The sequence below is a fragment of the Sinocyclocheilus grahami genome, unplaced genomic scaffold (assembly GCF_001515645.1).
Source record: "Sinocyclocheilus grahami isolate Dianchi unplaced genomic scaffold, SAMN03320097.WGS_v1.1 scaffold382.1, whole genome shotgun sequence".
NCBI classification, from domain to species: Eukaryota; Metazoa; Chordata; class Actinopteri; order Cypriniformes; family Cyprinidae; genus Sinocyclocheilus; species Sinocyclocheilus grahami.
This window is the reverse complement of record NW_015505561.1, coordinates 1,873,919-1,893,099: the sequence shown is the minus strand read 5'-3', so window position 1 is coordinate 1,893,099 and position 19,181 is coordinate 1,873,919. Positions and strand designations below refer to the sequence as shown.

The 19,181-nt window shown below is 36.5% G+C and overlaps 3 protein-coding genes across 3 annotated transcripts in view; 1 reads left to right on the top strand and 2 right to left on the bottom strand.

Moving 5' to 3' along the window:
- LOC107549876 (gamma-enolase-like) overlaps nt 1-2,837 on the top strand; it is a 16,347-nt gene extending 13,510 nt beyond the window's left edge. Inside the window, exons 9-12 of the mRNA XM_016231053.1 lie at nt 727-928; nt 1,033-1,141; nt 1,234-1,292; nt 2,145-2,837. Coding sequence (XP_016086539.1) covers nt 727-928; nt 1,033-1,141; nt 1,234-1,292; nt 2,145-2,214 — 440 coding nt within the window. The 3' untranslated portion in view covers nt 2,215-2,837. The remainder of the gene's footprint in view (nt 1-726; nt 929-1,032; nt 1,142-1,233; nt 1,293-2,144) is intronic.
- A 4,345-nt stretch (nt 2,838-7,182) lies between these two features.
- On the bottom strand, nt 7,183-12,449 carry LOC107549875 (triosephosphate isomerase A). Its single transcript, XM_016231052.1, has 7 exons — nt 12,244-12,449; nt 9,845-9,968; nt 9,652-9,736; nt 9,382-9,514; nt 9,075-9,160; nt 8,522-8,609; nt 7,183-7,702 (listed from the first exon to the last, which is right to left on the bottom strand). The coding sequence occupies exons 1-7, from the start codon at nt 12,353-12,355 to the stop codon at nt 7,578-7,580; spliced, it is 753 nt and encodes a 250-aa protein (XP_016086538.1). The 5' UTR covers nt 12,356-12,449; the 3' UTR covers nt 7,183-7,577.
- A 3,212-nt stretch (nt 12,450-15,661) lies between these two features.
- Nucleotides 15,662-18,844, bottom strand: LOC107549874 (guanine nucleotide-binding protein G(I)/G(S)/G(T) subunit beta-3-like). The gene is made up of 5 exons (XM_016231051.1): nt 18,658-18,844; nt 18,505-18,571; nt 17,329-17,530; nt 16,919-17,135; nt 15,662-15,805 (listed from the first exon to the last, which is right to left on the bottom strand). The coding sequence occupies exons 1-5, from the start codon at nt 18,779-18,781 to the stop codon at nt 15,699-15,701; spliced, it is 717 nt and encodes a 238-aa protein (XP_016086537.1). The 5' UTR covers nt 18,782-18,844; the 3' UTR covers nt 15,662-15,698.
- Between the last annotated feature and the right edge of the window lie 337 nt (nt 18,845-19,181).

The following is a 19,181-nucleotide window of genomic DNA, read 5'->3' as shown; positions in this document are numbered from 1 at the left end:
AAATATTGAGAAAATTGCCTTTAAAGTTGTCCAAATGAAGTTCTTAGCAATGCATATTACTAATCAAAAATTAAGTTTTGATATATTTACGGTAGGAAATTTACAAAATATCTTCTTGAAGCATGATCTTTTGGCATGAAAGAAAAATAGATCATTTTGACCCATGCAATGTATTGTTGGCTATTGCTACAAATATATATAAATATAGTATATACAAAATATATACCCCAGCGACTTTTAGACTGGTTTTGTGCTCCAGGGTCACATATTTTAAAATGTAATTTATTGCTGTGATTTAAAGCTGAATTATTAGCATCATTACTCCAGTCTTCAGTGTCACATGATCCTTCAGAAATCATTCTGATATACTAATTTGCTACTCAAGAAATCATGATGCATTTTTTTCAGGATTCTTTGATGAATAGAAAGTTCATCAGAACAGCATTTATTTGAAATAAAACTATTTTGTGACATTATAATGATTTATACTGTCACTTTTGATCAATATAATGCTTACTAAATAATAGTATTTAGATTTGCTACTCAAGAAATCATGATGCATTTTTTTCAGGATTCTTTGATGAATAGAAAGTTCATCAGAACAGCATTTATTTGAAATAAAACTATTTTGTGACATTATAATGATTTATACTGTCACTTTTGATCAATATAATGCTTACTAAATAATAGTATTTATTAATCTTTTGTTCCTATCTTAATCGCTAGTGGTGTCCATTGAGGACCCGTTTGATCAGGACGACTGGGCCGCTTGGACTAACATGACGGGCTCCATGGGGATCCAGATCGTGGGCGACGACCTGACCGTGACAAACCCAAAGAGGATAGAGAAGGCTGCAGAAGACCGCGCATGCAACTGTCTGCTCCTGAAGGTCAACCAGATCGGCACCGTCACAGAGGCCATCCAGGCGTGAGTAACCAGACACGTCAATCTCTAAATCATGCCCCATAAACCAGTTTATTACCAGCATTTCCAGCTCCTAAGCTTCTCATTTGGAACTGTGTGTCCCTCAGATGTAAGCTCGCTCAGGCCAACGGCTGGGGCGTGATGGTCAGCCATCGTTCAGGAGAGACAGAAGACACTTTCATCGCTGATCTAGTGGTGGGACTCTGCACTGGACAGGTACACACAGTGTTAGCATTATGTACAAAGAGGATACGTTTTTCAAAACCATCTTAATCAAACTTGAACTCTTTCTCTTTCTTATTTTTCAGATAAAGACAGGAGCTCCATGTAGATCTGAGCGTCTCGCAAAATACAACCAACTTATGAGGCAAGAGAGCATTCAATCTTACTATTTTTGAGCAATCGAGTAAAAAATGATTTCAATCCCCAAAACAATGTCCAAATAATTGTCACATACTTTTTTAAATATGCTAAAATTTTAAGTGTGTTAGGTTTTGCTTGCAACTTGTTTTTTTAGTATCATAGAGATATTATTATAGTTTTTATTAATGGTTTTATTTTTTTAAATGTATTTTTCATTTTCATTAGAATTTTTGTTAAAGTTTCAGTCATTTTTTTAGGTTTGGTATTTCTTAATATGTATATAATATGAATTGTATTATTATTATAATTTATTTATTTTTTTTAGCTTTTAATTTTTTTTTTTTTCATTTAACAATAATTTAATTTATTATATAAAGTGCAGTTTTAATGGTTTTAGTTTTAGATAACTACAATAACCCTGGTAAAGCCACAACTGTTGACTTTTTTTTATATATTTTTAAAGTTAGAGCTAGAATTGTTCATACTCATTTTTAGGTATCTAACAGTAAGTATTGAACCCCTTGCTCAACTTGTTTGCTTTTTCATTCTCTATACAATTGGATGATTAAAAAAAAAAAAGTTAAATAAACCCCATAGACTTCCATTTAATGTAGGCAATTTTCTTTAGAAAATGTAAAAATGTTTGATTGTGCATCAGCACATACAAATGAATATGACTCAACTGACTGAAAAAGTCCCAGTCTCAAAAATAGCGTGGGCCACATAAGAAACCAATAATTACTTGGATTAACATAGTTGATTACAGTCTTCTAGCCGTTTCTCTGTCACCTCCTGTTCCCGTATAATTAATCCATGTCCATCTCTGCCAATCTGTCTGCTTTTTCCTGCCTCACAGGATTGAAGAAGAACTGGGCGATCAGGCTCGATTCGCCGGGCACAATTTCAGAAACCCTAGCGCTCTGTGATACTGACACCACCACACCGAAATCACACAAAAAACAACTGACCAACAGAGTATGTACTGCACTGAACCGACTGACTGCCCTTGACGTCCCCTCAAATCATTCAAAATGCATTAAAACAGCACTATTTGCACTGATATACAAAAAATGACTTGCTCGGACTCTCAAAGTATATATTTAAACTGAACTGGACTGTGGACAGGCTTTGATTGACCAAATATTATGCACAGTGAATCCTTGAGCGACCAACGTTATGCACAAGTGATGCTGAATTACTTGACGGGCAAAACATGTGCACAGGGTGGACATGCATGCGTATGATACAGAAAATGGACCTTGAATTTAACAAGGCAAAAACTTGATTTAACTCAGATGGAATAAAAGAAGAGATTTATTGTAATCAGGTGTAATCTTTCAAATTAAGCTTCAGTTTAGATGTGAAATGTATGTACATAAAAAACACCGTCTAGGTTGACTTGCCGCGCTAAAGAAATCAAATGTAATTTTTATGGTTCATTGCATGAGAACTAGGCAAAAATCTATCGATTTTGGAAATCAAATAGTTACCTGACTATTTATGCAGCAGTGGGATTTTCGAAGTCCATCTCTGACCCAAAAGCATGCTGAGAAGAGTGAAACACGGACAAATGCGTTTCATTCATTCGTTCATAACCACTCATACCCCACTTCAATAAGAGTCTCATCTCTCATTCCCTTTAAGAGCCAGTTGCGCTCGTGCCATGGCGTATTTGCTATTTAAACGGCGGAATTTGCAAGCGCAAAGACAGAACGCATCTCCAGAGATGAAACGGAGCTGCTCCTGCGTGAGCAAATAGGTAGCCTAATTCGGATACATGCAATGACTATCCATTATGACATGAAGGCATTTTTACATTTATGTAGCCTACACAATAATAATATTTTACATTGCAATACTTTAATTTTTAATATTTGGCATGTTTGTGTGCTGCTGTGTGTCCCTGTGTGTGAAATAAGCAGTGTACGCGCGCTGTGGACCAGCCTATACTAACGCGCTCTTTAAATAACAAAAAAAAAAAATACAGTCTATTTCAGTTGCCTCAAAATAGCAAAGCGCCCACCTCGTTTTCAGACCAGCACGCCCATGAGAGCACAAATGGGCGCAAATGCATTTCCTATTTAAACAAGGTGGCGCAGGACGTGAAAATGACAACTGCGTCGGGCTGAAACTAGCAAAAAACACAGCATTGCGCCGGGTGTATGATAGGGCCCACTGTTTCTCAAGCACTTTCCGCGAGCGCGATTAGAGACGGAGTGAAACACGGACAAATGCGTTTCATTCATTCGTTCATAACCACTCAAACCCTACTCCACCGCAGTTTTTTTTTTTTTTTTTTTTTTTTTTTTGGAAGGATTTTTTTTTTTTTTTATTTTTTTTTATTATTCATTTTTTTAGCTTTTCATTTTTCGTTTAAATTTTTTTTTTCATTTAACAATAATTTAATTTATTATATAAAGTACAGTTTTAATGGTTTTAGTTTTAGATAACTACAATAACCCTGGTAAAGCCACAACTGTTGACTTTTTTATATATTTTTAAAGTTAGAGCTAGAATTGTTCATACTCATTTTTAGGTATCTAACAGTAAGTATTGAACCCCTTGCTCAATTTGTTTGCTTTTTCATTCTCTATACAATTGGATGATTAAAAAAAAAAAAAGTTAAATAAACCCCATAGACTTCCATTTAATGTAGGCATTTTTCTTTAGAAAATGTAAAAATGTTTGATTGTGCATCAGCACATACAAATGAATATGACTCAACTGACTGAAAAAGTCCCAGTCTCAAAAATAGCGTGGGCCACATAAGAAACCAATAATTACTTGGATTAACATAGTTGATTACAGTCTTCTAGCCGTTTCTCTGTCACCTCCTGTTCCCGTATAATTAATCCATGTCCATCTCTGCCAATCTGTCTGCTTTTTCCTGCCTCACAGGATTGAAGAAGAACTGGGCGATCAGGCTCGATTCGCCGGGCACAATTTCAGAAACCCTAGCGCTCTGTGATACTGACACCACCACACCGAAATCACACAAAAAACAACTGACCAACAGAGTATGTACTGCACTGAACCGACTGACTGCCCTTGACGTCCCCTCAAATCATTCAAAATGCATTAAAACAGCACTATTTGCACTGATATACAAAAAATGACTTGCTCGGACTCTCAAAGTATATATTTAAACTGAACTGGACTGTGGACAGGCTTTGATTGACCAAATATTATGCACAGTGAATCCTTGAGCGACCAACGTTATGCACAAGTGATGCTGAATTACTTGACGGGCAAAACATGTGCACAGGGTGGACATGCATGCGTATGATACAGAAAATGGACCTTGAATTTAACAAGGCAAAGACTTTTATATATATTTAAACTGAACTGGACTGTGGACAGGCTTTGATTGACCAAATATTATGCACAGTGAATCCTTGAGCGACCAACGTTATGCACAAGTGATGCTGAATTACTTGACGGGCAAAACATGTGCACAGGGTGGACATGCATGCGTATGATACAGAAAATGGACCTTGAATTTAACAAGGCAAAGACTTTTAAAAAAAAAAGAAGGATTTTACTCAGATGGAATAAAAGTAGAGATTTATTTTAATCAGGTGTAATCTTTCAAATTAAGCTTCAGTTTAGATGTGAAATGTATGTACATAAAAAACACCGTCTAGGTTGACTTGCCGCGCTAAAGAAATCAAATGTAATTTTTATGGTTCATTGCATGAGAACTAGGCAAAAATCTATCGATTTTGGAAATCAAATAGTTACCTGACTATTTATGCAGCAGTGGGATTTTCGAAGTCCATCTCTGACCCAAAAGCATGCTGAGAAAAAAAGAGCTCTTTAAAACAAACTGTTATTCATTCAAATCAACAAATAAAATAAAATAGGGTGTTATAAAACGGATAGTTCCGGTCCTCGATTCTGATTGGCTGAGCCACGTTCGAAGCTGTGGTAAATTACTCTATAAACGTACACCTTTGTTTACATTTGTGTGATGCTCGGCAGCCACAACTGCTTCTGAGGAACTACATTGTTTGGTGGAAGAATACTGTTTTTATTTATATCATTACACTTTATTTGCTCTGTTTTATTTTGTGAAACCTAACTACGTATATGGAATAACCGTTTTATAAAAGCAATACGCCCCGTGAAGCTGTGGTTTACAGTGAATTTATAACAGCTAAGGGGGTTTTAGGCACTCCGCTTAGCTGTTATAAATTCAGTGTAAACCACGGCTTCTTGGGGCTTATTGCTTTATTTTAACCTCTGACATAAAAGTAAAGAGCAACGTGTTTTACTCGTTTTAGTATACGAAGCATTTAAAATAATATTTGTAGAATATATTTATTTCCACAAAGTTCATCAGTTTCTGTATATCTTGGAAGGTCTAAAATATGACCCGATTATGTTGTGATATTGTTGTCTTAATGCTTCCCTACATAGATCAACGCAGCAAAAAATGAATAAATAAAGAGAATGAAATCTAAAGGATCGGCCATAACGCTCACACATCCCTTCTAATAATAATAATTATATTCAAGAACCCCCTAATCTTCATAAGTCTGCCTGATTTTCTACATGCAATGACTCTTAAAATGTACTTTCACGTTTTCTTTTACCCTGGATCTCCATCCTAAAGGGGAAGTGGAAGTTTTTTGCATTGAATAAAACAGTCTGTAAGTGAGCCATCTGTTTGGCACATTTCTGGCTCAACCAATGGCGTGTGTTTGGGGCGGGGCTACCATTGTCCAAATATATAAGAGACAGCTATAGGAATGACACACTTCACTTCTGCTTTAAATGAATGATCAAAATCCAGCGAGACATACCAATCACGATGACCGATCTGATTCAAGAACTGGACCGACATGAATAGAGACCAAACACACTCACTCACTCACTCACTCACATTTGTGTAGCAAAGTTTCACTCTCAATGCACACGATTCCTTATTCTCTCCCCCATGGACTTGCAGTCTGTGTTGCTTCCTTTCTCGTCGTTTCATCCGTCTTCTCTCCCGCTTTCCCTTCTTGTGGTTATGACTTGGCTTGTTCCCCCCCATACCTGAAATCTTTTTCCTTCCTGATGACTTATCTTTTCACCATTTTGTGAGATTATTGTGGTGAAAGAAGTAAAAGAATGCAAAAAAAAAAAAACTGACAAGCCTATCAGTGAATAATGTTATGGAATATTAAAGCTGTCATTACTTTCGTCAACCTTGAGTCCCTAAGTGTGTTTTCTTCTCGTCGTTAAAAGCAGAGTAGGACGTTTAAATGGCTTTTCACCATTTAGACCCTCAATTATAGAACAGGATAGTGTTTTAATGGGTTTTAAAATTGTATTTCTTGTCATGTTCATTAGAAAACTCATAAAAAAAGACTACGAGTCACTAACTCATTAAAAGAAAGGACCACTTTTATTCACTGAGGATGCATTAAATGGATCAAAAGTGTCATTTAAGACATGTTTGCATAATGTTCAAAATATTTTTATTTCTTTTGAACTTTCTATTCGTCCAGAATCGTGAATGTATCAGTTTCCACAAAAATATTACACAACAAAATGATTTTCAACTTTGATAATAAGAACCGTGATTTCTGAAGGATCATGTGACACTGAAGACTGGAGAGATGATGCTGAAAATTACATTTTAAAACCTATTCAAATAAAAAAGTTATTTTATTAAATATTTTATTTTGAATGGTAATAATATTTCACAATATTACTGCTTTTAGTCAAATACATAAATGCAAACTTGATGCTTCTTAATGATAAAATTAATTGTAAAAACATGAAAATTATGCAAAAAAGATTTTTTTTTAAATATATATTTTACACCATTTAGCCTTTAGTTTCAGTACGCGCAGCATTTAAGTCAGTGATTAAATCAGAAAAAAAAAACACTACAAGAAGACAGGACAAAAACGTTTTTAATTTTCTACCGAGGTAGTCATTTCTACAGAGGATAAAGTGCTCATTAAGTCACTACAAACTCAGTTAAGCATTCAACGCTGGTCTTGTAAGTTAATCAATGTGGAGAATACAGTATGTTAGTGCTCTGGAAGTGCATAGACAACACAGCAGTTAACTCGAGTGCAGCAGCAATAACAAACTAACATGCCCAAGCTCTCTTCTATTACTTTAAGTGGGAAGGGAGTTGATATTAATATTCCAGTCTAATAACCCACGCCGACTGTTTAACAAGCAGGTGAGCAAAAGCAACACAACGCCAAATGCACTTTCAGACCTGCTGGAATGACAAGAAGCTGGTATACACTGATTGGGCAGTGCGGCAGTTTTGGACCGTCAAAATTTATTTTGGACCGCGGGCATTTATAATGTCAACAAACTCTGGCTTAAGGGAAGCCCCTCCAACCAGGAAGCCATCGACATCAGGCTGGGCTGCCAGCTCTTTGCAGTTTCCTCCAGTAACGGAGCCTGTGGTATGAAGAGAGAAGAACATAAGTGGCGAGTTACCAAGAGAGCAAACTAAGAGTAAATGTATTTGTTAAATTGTTAAGTAAAAAGGGATCAGCATTGAGTCAGTAGACATATATGTCCATTACATTACATGTTATAAAGCGATATTATGGATAGAGGACTAGTATTTTAGCCCGGAAGCAATGATGGAACTGTTTAGTACAAACACACAGCTTTTCGCTTCGCAAGACTTTAACTGATGGGACCAGATTCATGTGGATTACTGTGATGTTTTCATCAGCTGTTTGGACTCTCATTCTGACGGCACCCATTCACTGCAGAGGATGCATTGGTGAGCAAGTGATGGAATGCTACATTTCTCCAAATCTGCGCTTGTCAAAGAATAGAGCACATCTTCTATTTGCATATATTTCTGAATGACTTAAAAGTAAATACTGTGTAAAATAAGAGTTTAAATAGCAACTCCAGTATTTAAACAGTAGAACATGGTGCTAGCAACGAGAAGGTCATGGGTTCGATTCCCAAGGAATGCATGCAATGATAAAATGTTTACTTTGAATGCAGTTTAAGTTGCTTTGGATAAAAGCATCTACCAAATGCATAACTGTATATATGGGGGTATCTGGTTTTTGCAATCTTATTTTCATTATCATAGACATTCTACCAAATTTATTTTGTGTTCCACAGACGAAGGAAGGTCAATGGGATGTGGCGTGACATGAGCTGAGCAAATGGCAGAATATTAATTTTTTGAACTATATCTTTAAGGCCACTCAGAATTGAACAGACAGGATGTTCTGAACACTGCAGACTCACCTCCATAGATGATGCGCACAGAGTCGGCTACTGCATCCGACAAATTCGCTCTCAGCCATCCTCTCAGCTTCTCATGCACCTCCTGAGCCTGCAGCGCACAAATAACAGGACGACTTTTTTCCTCAAAGCAAAGATCCATTTTAAGTTCCCCAAAGAACCATTCAATTGACAGTTCTTAAAAAATATATATATTTTCTTAGTGTAAAACATTTTAATGATCTGAAAAATCTCTTTGCACTACAAAAAGAAACTTTTGTGGAATGGAAAGGTTCCATGGAACCATCAATGCCAATAAAGACCCTTTATTTTTAAGAGTTAAGAGCAACACCAAATAAAGTTGCTCTCGCGTAAATAACTCAGTTTACTCATATATTTACGAATGTTTCATGAATGAGGCCCAATGACTTTAAACTACAGTATAATGTAAAAGCATATCATTAAGCATATTATTATTCACGCTTTGGTGCATATGCATTTCATAAATATGAAATGAGAGCAATCAAACATGATAATGGAGATGAAACTTGCATGAAAACTATGCATACAGATTTACCTGACCAGGAGTGGCAGTTTTGCCAGTGCCAATGGCCCAGACTGGTTCATATGCTAAAACCACACGAGTCCAGTCCTTCACATTGTCTATAAAATATAGAAATTTATCAAAGCTTTAAGTGTTTCACATGCATGAACAGGGTCCTAGAACAAAAAAATGTAACTGTTTGAAAACTCACGTTCGGCACACGAGCATTTCATATAAAGCATCAAAATAAATCTGCCAAATAGGCCATCTTAGCATATTTGTTGACAATCCACAGTGTTAAAATCACATAGTGTTTATCAGATTTGTGTTTTCAAATGACCCGCAATGACTTTGGTCTGTTCAAACACCACGTCCTCAGTGGTTCCAGCTTCTCTCTCCTCTAGTTTCTCCCCAATGCAGGCGATCACACCCAAATCGCTCCCTAGGCAATGGGCCACCTTCTGGCCAATCAGCTGCAAAGGACATCACAGCCAATCAGAGTGAAACAGAGCTGAATGCAGAATAGCACAAATATGCATCAACACGAGGCCTGAATTTCAGCATACTGAAAAGCAAAGAGATATAAGGGTTTGGATTCCTATTAAAATACCTCATCGCTCTCGCCAAACACGTGACGCCTCTCAGAATGGCCCAGAATCACCCAGTCGATGCCGCAGTCTTTAATCATCGCTGGGCTAAAGCGGCGAAGAAAAGTAGAGAACGTGAAATATGGTTTTTAGAGTTTTGACAGTGATAAATGGCTGTTCATAAAAACTATAAAAGATACCAATGAGCACATATACCTGATCTCCCCGGTGAAGGCTCCTTTGGGTACCTTATAGCAGTTCTGGGCGGCCACACCGATCCTCAGGTCCAGCTTAGACCTCACGAAATCAAGATAGATGGACGGTGCTCCACACACCACCTCTAAACAATGAAGACAAAACCGCTGTTATGATGATATATGATCATGAAAACCAGCAAGACCTCTTTTAAATGAATAGTTCATCCCAAAACTAAACATCTGTCATCATTTACTCACCCTCATATCACAGTTTTTGTTTGAAATATTTCTTTTTTTATTATTATAATTTTTTTACTGCCTCTAAATTTGTTAGATATTTTTCTCTAGGTAGAATGGAAACTAATTATGGAAGCCTGTTTCTGCCACGGAATAAAAAATAAATAAACTTGCAATTCTGTGTTTATATCTTGCAATTCCAACTACCCCCCCCCCCCCCCCCCCCCTTCTTCTTTCCCCCCCCCCCCCCCCCCCCCTCTGAATTCTGAGTTTTCATCTCGCAATTCAGTTTTTTAGTTTCTGCCATCGAACTTAGAAACTTTCTATCTTGCACTTTTTAATCTCAACTTTTTCTTCTCGCCATTGTGAATTTACAGCGAAGTCTAAAAGAAATTGGATATAAACTGAATTGTCAATTGCAAGAAAACTGTCAGAATTGTGAGGGGGAAAAAATAGAATAGCATATTATTTGGCGAACATTTTTTATGCATGTGGTACAAATATAGAGTCTGTAGGACCAAAAATTTTAAATAATTTGTGTGTGTGTGTGTGAAATGTTATTGTTATTGACTATCTCTGAATGGGAACAAATAATTTGGCTAACAAATATTTTATGCATATGGGACAAAAATTGGGATAGGGCAAATATAATTTGGCTAACAATTATTTAGCTAAAAACTAGTTATATTTTCCATGCGTATGGGACAAATATGGGATGTATGGTAAGACAAATACAGAATCTATAGGACCACAAATTGTAAATTAATTATAAAGCTTTCTACAGCAGGCCTATGCAGAAATATCTGTATTTCTTATGAAAAGTTACTATTATTAACTTTTTTGTGTGTGTGTGTGCAATATTCTTTATTTCTTCTGAATTTATTAGATTCCCCCCCCCCAGGTAGAATGGGAAACAATAATTTGGCTAACAATTAATTATGTGCACATGAGACAAATATGGGATAGGGCAAATATCATGTGGCTACTTATTTAACTAGTAAGTTGTATTCTTATGTAATTTTTAGGCATATGTGACAAACAGTGTTGGAGAAAACGCATTACAAGTAACGCGAGTTACGTAATCAGATTACTTTTTTCAAGTAACTAGTAAAGTAACGCATTACTTTTTAATTTACAAGAGAATATCTTTTCTTCAAGTCACTTTTTCAAATAAGTAATGCAAGTTACTTTTTTTATCAATTTATTGATTGACAGCTTTGGTGTCGCCATGGTGACAGAAATCAGAAGATGCTACTGTAGTTCTAAAATAAATATGAATATGCATTAATTCATCACACTCACAAAAAACACAGATTCAGTATTCCTCAAAATGAATAAAAGGAATGCAACTCAGAATATGACGCAAACCTGCAATAATTAAATGTTAAGCAACACAAATATCCTTTATGTATTTAATCCCATTCTATTTGCTTCTGACCTTCGATGATCCAATTAAACCGTACTAATAAACAAAAATTACTCTAGACAAACATTTGTGTGTCTTTGTTTATTGCTGAAGTGTGTTGAAGTGTCTTCTTCTGCATTCTACTGTACGGATGTAAATGTACTTTCCCTTCAGCCTGAGGCTGATTCATTTCACGTTTGGTGTGAAAAGGCTTTTATATATTTGCCAAAAATAGAACTTTTTTATTTTAAAAACAAACAAGCAAGCCCTGTCCAGATTTAAAAAGTAACGCAAAAGTAACGTAACGCATTCCTTTCCATAAAAAGTAACGAAATTAGTTACTTTTTTATGGAGTAACGCAATATCGTAACGCATTACTTTTAAAAGTAACTTTCCCCAACACTGGTGACAAATATAGAATATGTGGGACCAAATATGATAAATTAATAATGAAGCTTTCTATGCCTATGAAAAAAATGTCTGTTTCTTATGAAAAATAATACATGACTGTAATGACATGCAATAATATAAGAAAATAAACTGTATAACAAAATAAACTAGTTTTATATTTTACGTTTTAACGTTATTTTTATGTAAAAGCAGTTCAAACATGCGATTTAAAGCAATTTAAAGTGTCAGGTGATGTCGGGTAGCTTCTAAACAACGCTGTCGATTAGCTATATATGCTAAATACATCCGACTAGTCTGTGGAATTGAAAAATAATATTAATATTCTTTCAGGTAAACAACGTATCCATCAAATGAACGCCATGGACCTGTTTCATCGTTGAGACTGGCCGTGTTCAAGGTCATTATGAGCTCGCCCAAACTCTCTTTATCGCCGTTCATTTTCCAGTTTCCTCCGACGAAGAATTTTCTTGAGGACATTTTTGCGCGACAAACCGAGCGAACCAAACACAACGACTGCGGTATACCATATAATCGCTCCCGTTAAACAACGTACGAGTCCTACTACGGAGAAGGCTAGGTTGTTAATATTCAGGAGGAAGCGCTTTGGCATTGGAAGATTGCAAGAAACGTCATGACGTTCTAATTAATATTCATGAGGTAAGGCTTCTTCATTGACGCAACGTCAGCCCAATCTAATTAACGTTCAAGCGCTCAGCTTTCGCAAGGAAATAAACTCCATGGGACGTAAGCTTATTTAATAACAATAATTAATCTTCATAAGCTAGACTTTAGGAATACTGAGCAGTCAAATTTCTTGAAATCGGTTTACTATATAAGCTGCATCGAAGGACTGTTATTTACAACGAGGCCCAGAAGCATGAGAAATGGAATGAAATCGCTTCTATTTTGCATTTACAAAACAAATTACATTATCTGTGTTATCCAAAGAACATTCTGTACTTCAGCTGAAGCAAGTAATATGGCCTTTTATACAAAAGAGTTCACAAGGTCAGTGGCATTTGCAGAATGTCCTTTATTTATTTACATTTTTAATGTCAATTTAAAGTAAACAGCGTTCCCTAGATATGAAATCAAGTCCTTATAATCATTTTTAATATTAAATAATAAATTATTTGCAATGTAAGGAGGTTTCTAGGCATTCCGAATGCTGTTGCACTCCATGTGTGTCTATATTATGGTGATTATATTATAAGCTGGTATTCAGTGCAGTTGATTTTGTAATGCACTTTTTACAATGCATAGGCCTATTGTTCTGAAACAGGTTTTTTTTGTCATTTATTAAGCCTACTTTCTCATTTCACAGCCAAAGTCATCAGAACCCCAGACTTCATCAAGAATAGGAACTTTAGTCAATTACTTGTCTGGAAAAAGCTCTATTGAAAGTGGATTAGAGTAAGTCTCACGTCCTCCTTCTTAAGTGAAAGAAAACACAACTGCCTGATCTACTTTCTCAAGGTGAACGAGATTGCAAGAGGTGATAATACACTTAAAGGAATTAGGTTTACAATGTGACTTCACAACAGAACTAAACGCCTCTGACTTGAGAGACTTACCATGAAATAATTCAAAAAAGATCTGCACACTGTTATTCTCCCTTCATTTAAAAGTTCAAAGTGGCAACATTTTGGTCAAAGGGAGAATAACAGTGTGCAGATCTTTTTTGTATTATGTCATGTATTTTTTGATCTCGCACCTGGCCAAGATGCTTTGGATGTGCGTAATTTGACCTTTTTTTTATATAGTTAATTAACCATGAACAACAATTCTTACTTGGATGTCTAAACAGTCACATACACATAGCTTTAAAGGGGTCATATGATGCCATTTCAATTTTTCCTTGCTCTTTGGAGTGTTACAAGCTCTTGGTGCATAAAGAAGATCTGTAAAGTTGCAAAGACTAAAGTCTCAAATCCAAAGAGATATTCTTTCTAACACGCCCCCACATATCTACCTCACTATGTGGGAAGATTTGCATAACGCCGCCCAAATGTTCACGCAAAGAAAGGCGTAAAAAGACAGTATTATAATCTGTAATTATGTCACCACTGGATGCAACAAATGCCTCGTTTGTAATGGGTTTTAATGTGTTTGTCTCGTCGCTCCGGCCGGACAGGGCATCATCACAGTATGGTGAGGGACGTAACATTTCCGTCATAGAATACGCTTTTAATAACACTTAAATTCGTCCCTCGCACTTTTTTCGGGGCAAGTGTGTTTCACATACAGGTTTTCAAAGGTTGGTGTGAATAAATCTAGATTCAACTTAAAGGGGTCATATGATGCGATTTCAATTTTTCCTTTCTCTTTGGAGTGTTACAAGCTCTTGGTGCATAAAGAAGATCTGTAAAGTTGCAAAGACTAAAGTCTCAAATCCAAAGAGATATTCTTTCTAACACGCCCCCACATATCTACCTCACTATGTGGGAAGATTTGCATATCGCCGCCCAAATGTTCACGCAAAGAAAGGCGTAAAAAGACAGTATTATAATCAGTAATTATGTCACCACTGGATGCAACAAATGCCTCGTTTGTAATGGGTTTTAATGTGTTTGTCTCGTCGCTCCGGCCGGACAGGGCATCATCACAGTATGGTGAGGGACGTAACATTTCCGTCACACGCTTGAGGTATTCGGCCAATCACAATGCACTGGATAGCTGGCCAATCAGAGCACACTTCGCTTTTCAGACCGATGAGCTTTGTAAAAATCGACGCATTTCAGAAAGGCGGGGCATAGAGGAGAAACAATAATGTACAGTATGTGGAAAATAATGTGTTTTTTAAACTTAAACCGCATAAACACATTTCATTACACCAAATACACAAAATAATGTTCTTTTTAGCAGCATCATATGACCCCTTTAAACTTCTTGCTTTCTTCCTATTATAAAGGTATTCTGCTGTTAAAATTTCCAAAAGCACAGTTTTGTGACCTAATTAGCCTTTCAGAGATTATATTATATCCCCAATAATATTTCTGTCTCTTATAATATTTCTTTCTCTCATAAATTAATTCAAATGCCCTACAATTATAAAACACACAACTTAACAGATACACACAGCACACATTAAACTATAGTTTAATGCAGAACACTATGTTTATTAGAAAGTTATTCAAGTAACCACTGAAATATTAAAGAAGAACTGTCTTGTATGTAAAAGTCCTACGAAAAGATGAAAGAAGTAAATACAGACATTTTATCTTTTAGCATAACATGTTATTTTGAGGGCTTTAGGACGTTTGTTCATTAAAATGAAAATGCACCTGTATGCCAACATCATCAAAGAGCCGTAATATCAGATCTCAGACAGACAGTGTGGTTGTTGGGAAAAGTCATTGTACAATTTCTTCTGCATTCTATCGTCATTTCTAATAAATAAAAATATTCATCCAAACTTTCATCTAATGATAAGGATTTTTAATGGACAAAAAAATATGTAATACTATATTTTAAATTCTTAAATGATCGTGCTGTCAAAATCATAATTTCAAGTCAAAGTATCGTCATGAGATTGTCATGTTGTGATAATGCAATCCTGTGTTAATTGCAACTTACATGTTTACATTTAAATATTGCATATTATATATTCTAATGAAATCCAGTCTTCCAGAAATCCCACACATACAGGTGGACCTTTATGTGTTTGTTTGTGTGCGTGTGTGTGTGTGTGTGTGTGTGAGATTCTTTGTTGCTCAGAAATCGATAATTTCTCATTCTCTCTCTCAACCTTTCTTTCTCTTTCTCAGTCTCAATCTCATTCTCATTCTCATTCCCATCTCATCTTCTTTCAGGGTCCAACTCAGTTCCAAATCTTCAAGAAGCTGTCCCATGAGCCAGTGCAAACACACATGCCATCTGGTGGTACTCCGGTGCAGCTCACCCTGTTGTCATGGCCAGACAACACACCTACAGGAGAGAAAGGAAGGAAGGAAGTGAGTGAGAATATGAATCTGACAGGATTTTGTTCTTCATGCACGTTTATTTAATTTGCGATGAAATGGAAGTAGAGACTGATCTTTTGTATTATAGTGACGGAACAGCTGAATGTAATGACTCATCGAAAAAGAAAAAAGGGTGATTCCCTGCATGGGTTGTTGTTGATTGGATGTTGAGATGTTGGTGTTGCACTCAAAAGTGGAGGCAGAGCTTAAACCAACTGAAACAATCCAGTTATGACATTTTGATTAAATATTACAAAGTCCAATTTTTTTAAAGAAATGTAGCATTACATCACTTGCTCACCAATGGATCCTCTGCAGTGAATGGGTGCCGTCAAAATGAGAAACCAAACAGCTCATAAAAACGTCATTATAATCCACCAGTAATTCACACATCAATTCATGTCTTGTGAAGTGTTTGTAAGTGACAAAGCCATCATTAAGGGATTTTAACTTTAAATGTTGTCCTCCTGTTGTCCTCTCACATCACAATCCACACGCATATTTATTTAGAGCTGTTTAGGACTTTTTTCGCTTGTACAGTGCTTGATCTGTGCATATTTCTCTCCTGATTCAGACAAGATTACTTTTTCACCGGAGCAAGCAATACTTGATGATGGATTTTAAAAATTTTTATTACAACACACAGATTTCCACTTCACAAGACGTTAATTAATGGACTGGAGTGGTGTGGATTACTTGTGTATTGTTGTGATGTTTTTATCAGCTGTTTGGGCTCTGACGGCAGCCATTCACTGCAGAGGATCCACTGGTGTCCACTAAATTTCTCCAAATCTATTGAGATGAAAAACAAACTATATCTTGGACGGCCTGAGGGTGAGTACATTTTCAGCAAAACTGTTCCTGTAAGTAGAAGACTTCCTCAACTAACACCAACAAATCTCACATCCATGCCAGAAGAGTGTTTTAATACTCAGAAATTGGCTACATAGAAAACAGCTGTTTGGTGGAGTTGCCAAGACGGCTGTCGAGTGATATGACATGCTTCAAATGGACTTTGTCCCTGCTTAATCAGCATTAATGATTCACTCCATCCTGGGACTCCTTTCTTGCAACTCACCCACTTTCTCGCCCTTTAGCGAGTCCCAAATATTGCAGTTGAAGTCGTCATAGCCAGCAAAGATGAGGCGGCCAGAAATGGATAGAGCCAGTGATGTTACGCCGCTGTTCAGGGCAGCATCCTGGTAAGTGATCAATTCTTGATCGGCACGAAGATCATACATTTTGCATGTGCAGTCATCAGAGCCGGTGATAATTGCATTGCCACTAGGGTAGAACTGAAGAAAGAGGACGTTTGGTGAATCCATTTGGTTTCCATTTATGTGCTTTGTTCTTAAATTTAATGCGAAAGTCTCAAATCTTTGAAACTGTTATAAGGTTGGCTTCATTAATGAGGAAGCCAAAAAATAACTGCAATGCCCTCTTTTGAATTTTCGCGGTACTGCATCAAACATTTCATGTTCAACTCACTGAAATGGCGTTGATGTCACTTGTGTGACCCAGGAAGGTTTGCTTGCACTGGCCGTCTCTGATGTCCCACAGCTTGGCCAGAGAGTCGCAAGCACCGGAAACAAAGGAGTTCATGTCCGGAGACAGAGACAGACACATGCAGTCACCAACATGGTTCAGGAAAACCGTCTTCTGCTTTCCAGTCTCCAAATCCCACAATGCACTGGAAGAAAAATGGGAGGGAAATAAACAAAACTGTAACAAAAAAAGTGGTGATGCCCTTAATGACTGTTTATGGGATTTTTATCCATTGCCAGGCTGAATAACGTATTATAAAGTAAAAGCACAACTCTCCTCAACAAGCTGCAAAGCATTGTGAAAAAGCTTTAATCTTACCTATCAGCAAAAGTGGCGATGCTTGCTATATTTATAGCCTAATTAGACTTTGTTAGATGAGAATGGCACCATTTAACGAAGTTGTAGCTGGTTTTTAATGGATATGTTAATCAGTTGCTTGGCTGAATGAAAGTTGCAGTGCATTGCATGGCCTACTGCGAGTGAAATAGTAGGCATTATTCATTATAAACATGTATGCTATGATGTTCAATTTGCATATGAGTAGCATCCAGTTATTTTTGCATTTTAATCCAATATTGTCTCTTTTTTATTAGTTTTTTTTAACAAATAATGAGTACAGAAAGTGATAAAAAAAGGGAAAAAGATTAATATAAAAATATTGTTTCTGATGCTTATATCACAATTGAAGATTTGCTTCTTTGCATTGTGGGACATGCTGTGTGCTCTTTTGTATAGTGCATGGTTTGGCAAATATAGCATGCAAGCTATAATAGTATGGTATATTGAGAACATAGCCATATTGTAACTATTTTTCATTTATTTCAATTTCTAGCTGCTACAATTTTCGTGATTCGGTTCTGAAAAGCGATAGTTCGGCAAAAAATACAATTCTGTCATCCGTTATTCACCCTCATGTCATTTCAAAACTCATATTTTCTATGAAACACAACATTTTGTACAATGCAGTTGCCTTCTGTTTCCGTGGAATTACAATGAAAGGAGACTTGTGAGAACACTATAAAAAGAAGAAGTGTAAAAACACTTGAAAAAGATTCTAGTTAATATACTATAGTAATTGGGTGAACTGTCCCTTTAAATGTAAATACTACATGCACAAACCATGTGGTATCACCAGAGGCGGTTAGAACGTCTGTGTCACTGAGGAAGCGTGCACAGGACAAGTAACCTATGAAAAAAAGATAACATAACTGACACTTACTAACAAGTATACAAGAAAGTAAAGTGTCTTGCCTGACTTCTGTACTTATATACCTGTGTGAGCATCCAATTCTTTCACCGTCTTGATTACAGGTGTCTTCAAGTTGTAGACTGTACACATGTTGTCGAGACCGCCGCTGGCCACAAGGTTTCCAGAAGGAGCATATGCACAGGTCATCACCCATGAGGACTTGAGGGGAACAGCATTGACCTAAAGAAAGAGGCAAATATTATAACTTTTCCTTGAAGAGATTCTGATTTAAAGTTAAAGGTATTGTCATCTCTGCACTATAGGCTAAATGTAACTGCATAATAATCACGGTTTTCAAGCGTTTGTCGCTTAAACAGACAGTCCTGTTGAAAACAAATCAATATTCTGACACTTTGACCCAGTGGGTTTCATTCACTAACCATGCAAAATTGCATACTATAGGTGGAATTATTAACGTGTTACACTCTAAAAAATGCTGGGTTAAATACAACCCAGTGCTGGGTAAAATAGGGACAAACCCAGCAATTGGGTTGTTTTGACCCAGCGGTTGGGTTACTACCCAGAAGGTTGGGTTAAACATTTAACA

Bases quoted from the DNA above. Each gene is read 5' to 3' on its own strand.
- LOC107549875 (XM_016231052.1), bottom strand. From the start codon at position 12,355: ATGTCCTCAAGAAAATTCTTCGTCGGAGGAAACTGGAAAATGAACGGC. The intron at 8,610-9,074 runs GTAAATCTGTAT...TGTGCGCTGCAG, and splicing joins AAACTGCCACTCCTGGTCAG to GCTCAGGAGGTGCATGAGAA. The intron at 7,703-8,521 runs GTGAGTCTGCAG...TTCATACCACAG, and splicing joins TGTGCGCATCATCTATGGAG to GCTCCGTTACTGGAGGAAAC.
- LOC107549874 (XM_016231051.1), bottom strand. From the start codon at position 18,781: ATGACCTGTGCATATGCTCCTTCTGGAAACCTTGTGGCCAGCGGCGGT. The intron at 18,572-18,657 runs GTATATAAGTAC...TTTTTTTCATAG, and splicing joins AGAATTGGATGCTCACACAG to GTTACTTGTCCTGTGCACGC. The intron at 17,136-17,328 runs GTGAGTTGAACA...CTCTTTCTTCAG, and splicing joins GTGACATCAACGCCATTTCA to TTCTACCCTAGTGGCAATGC.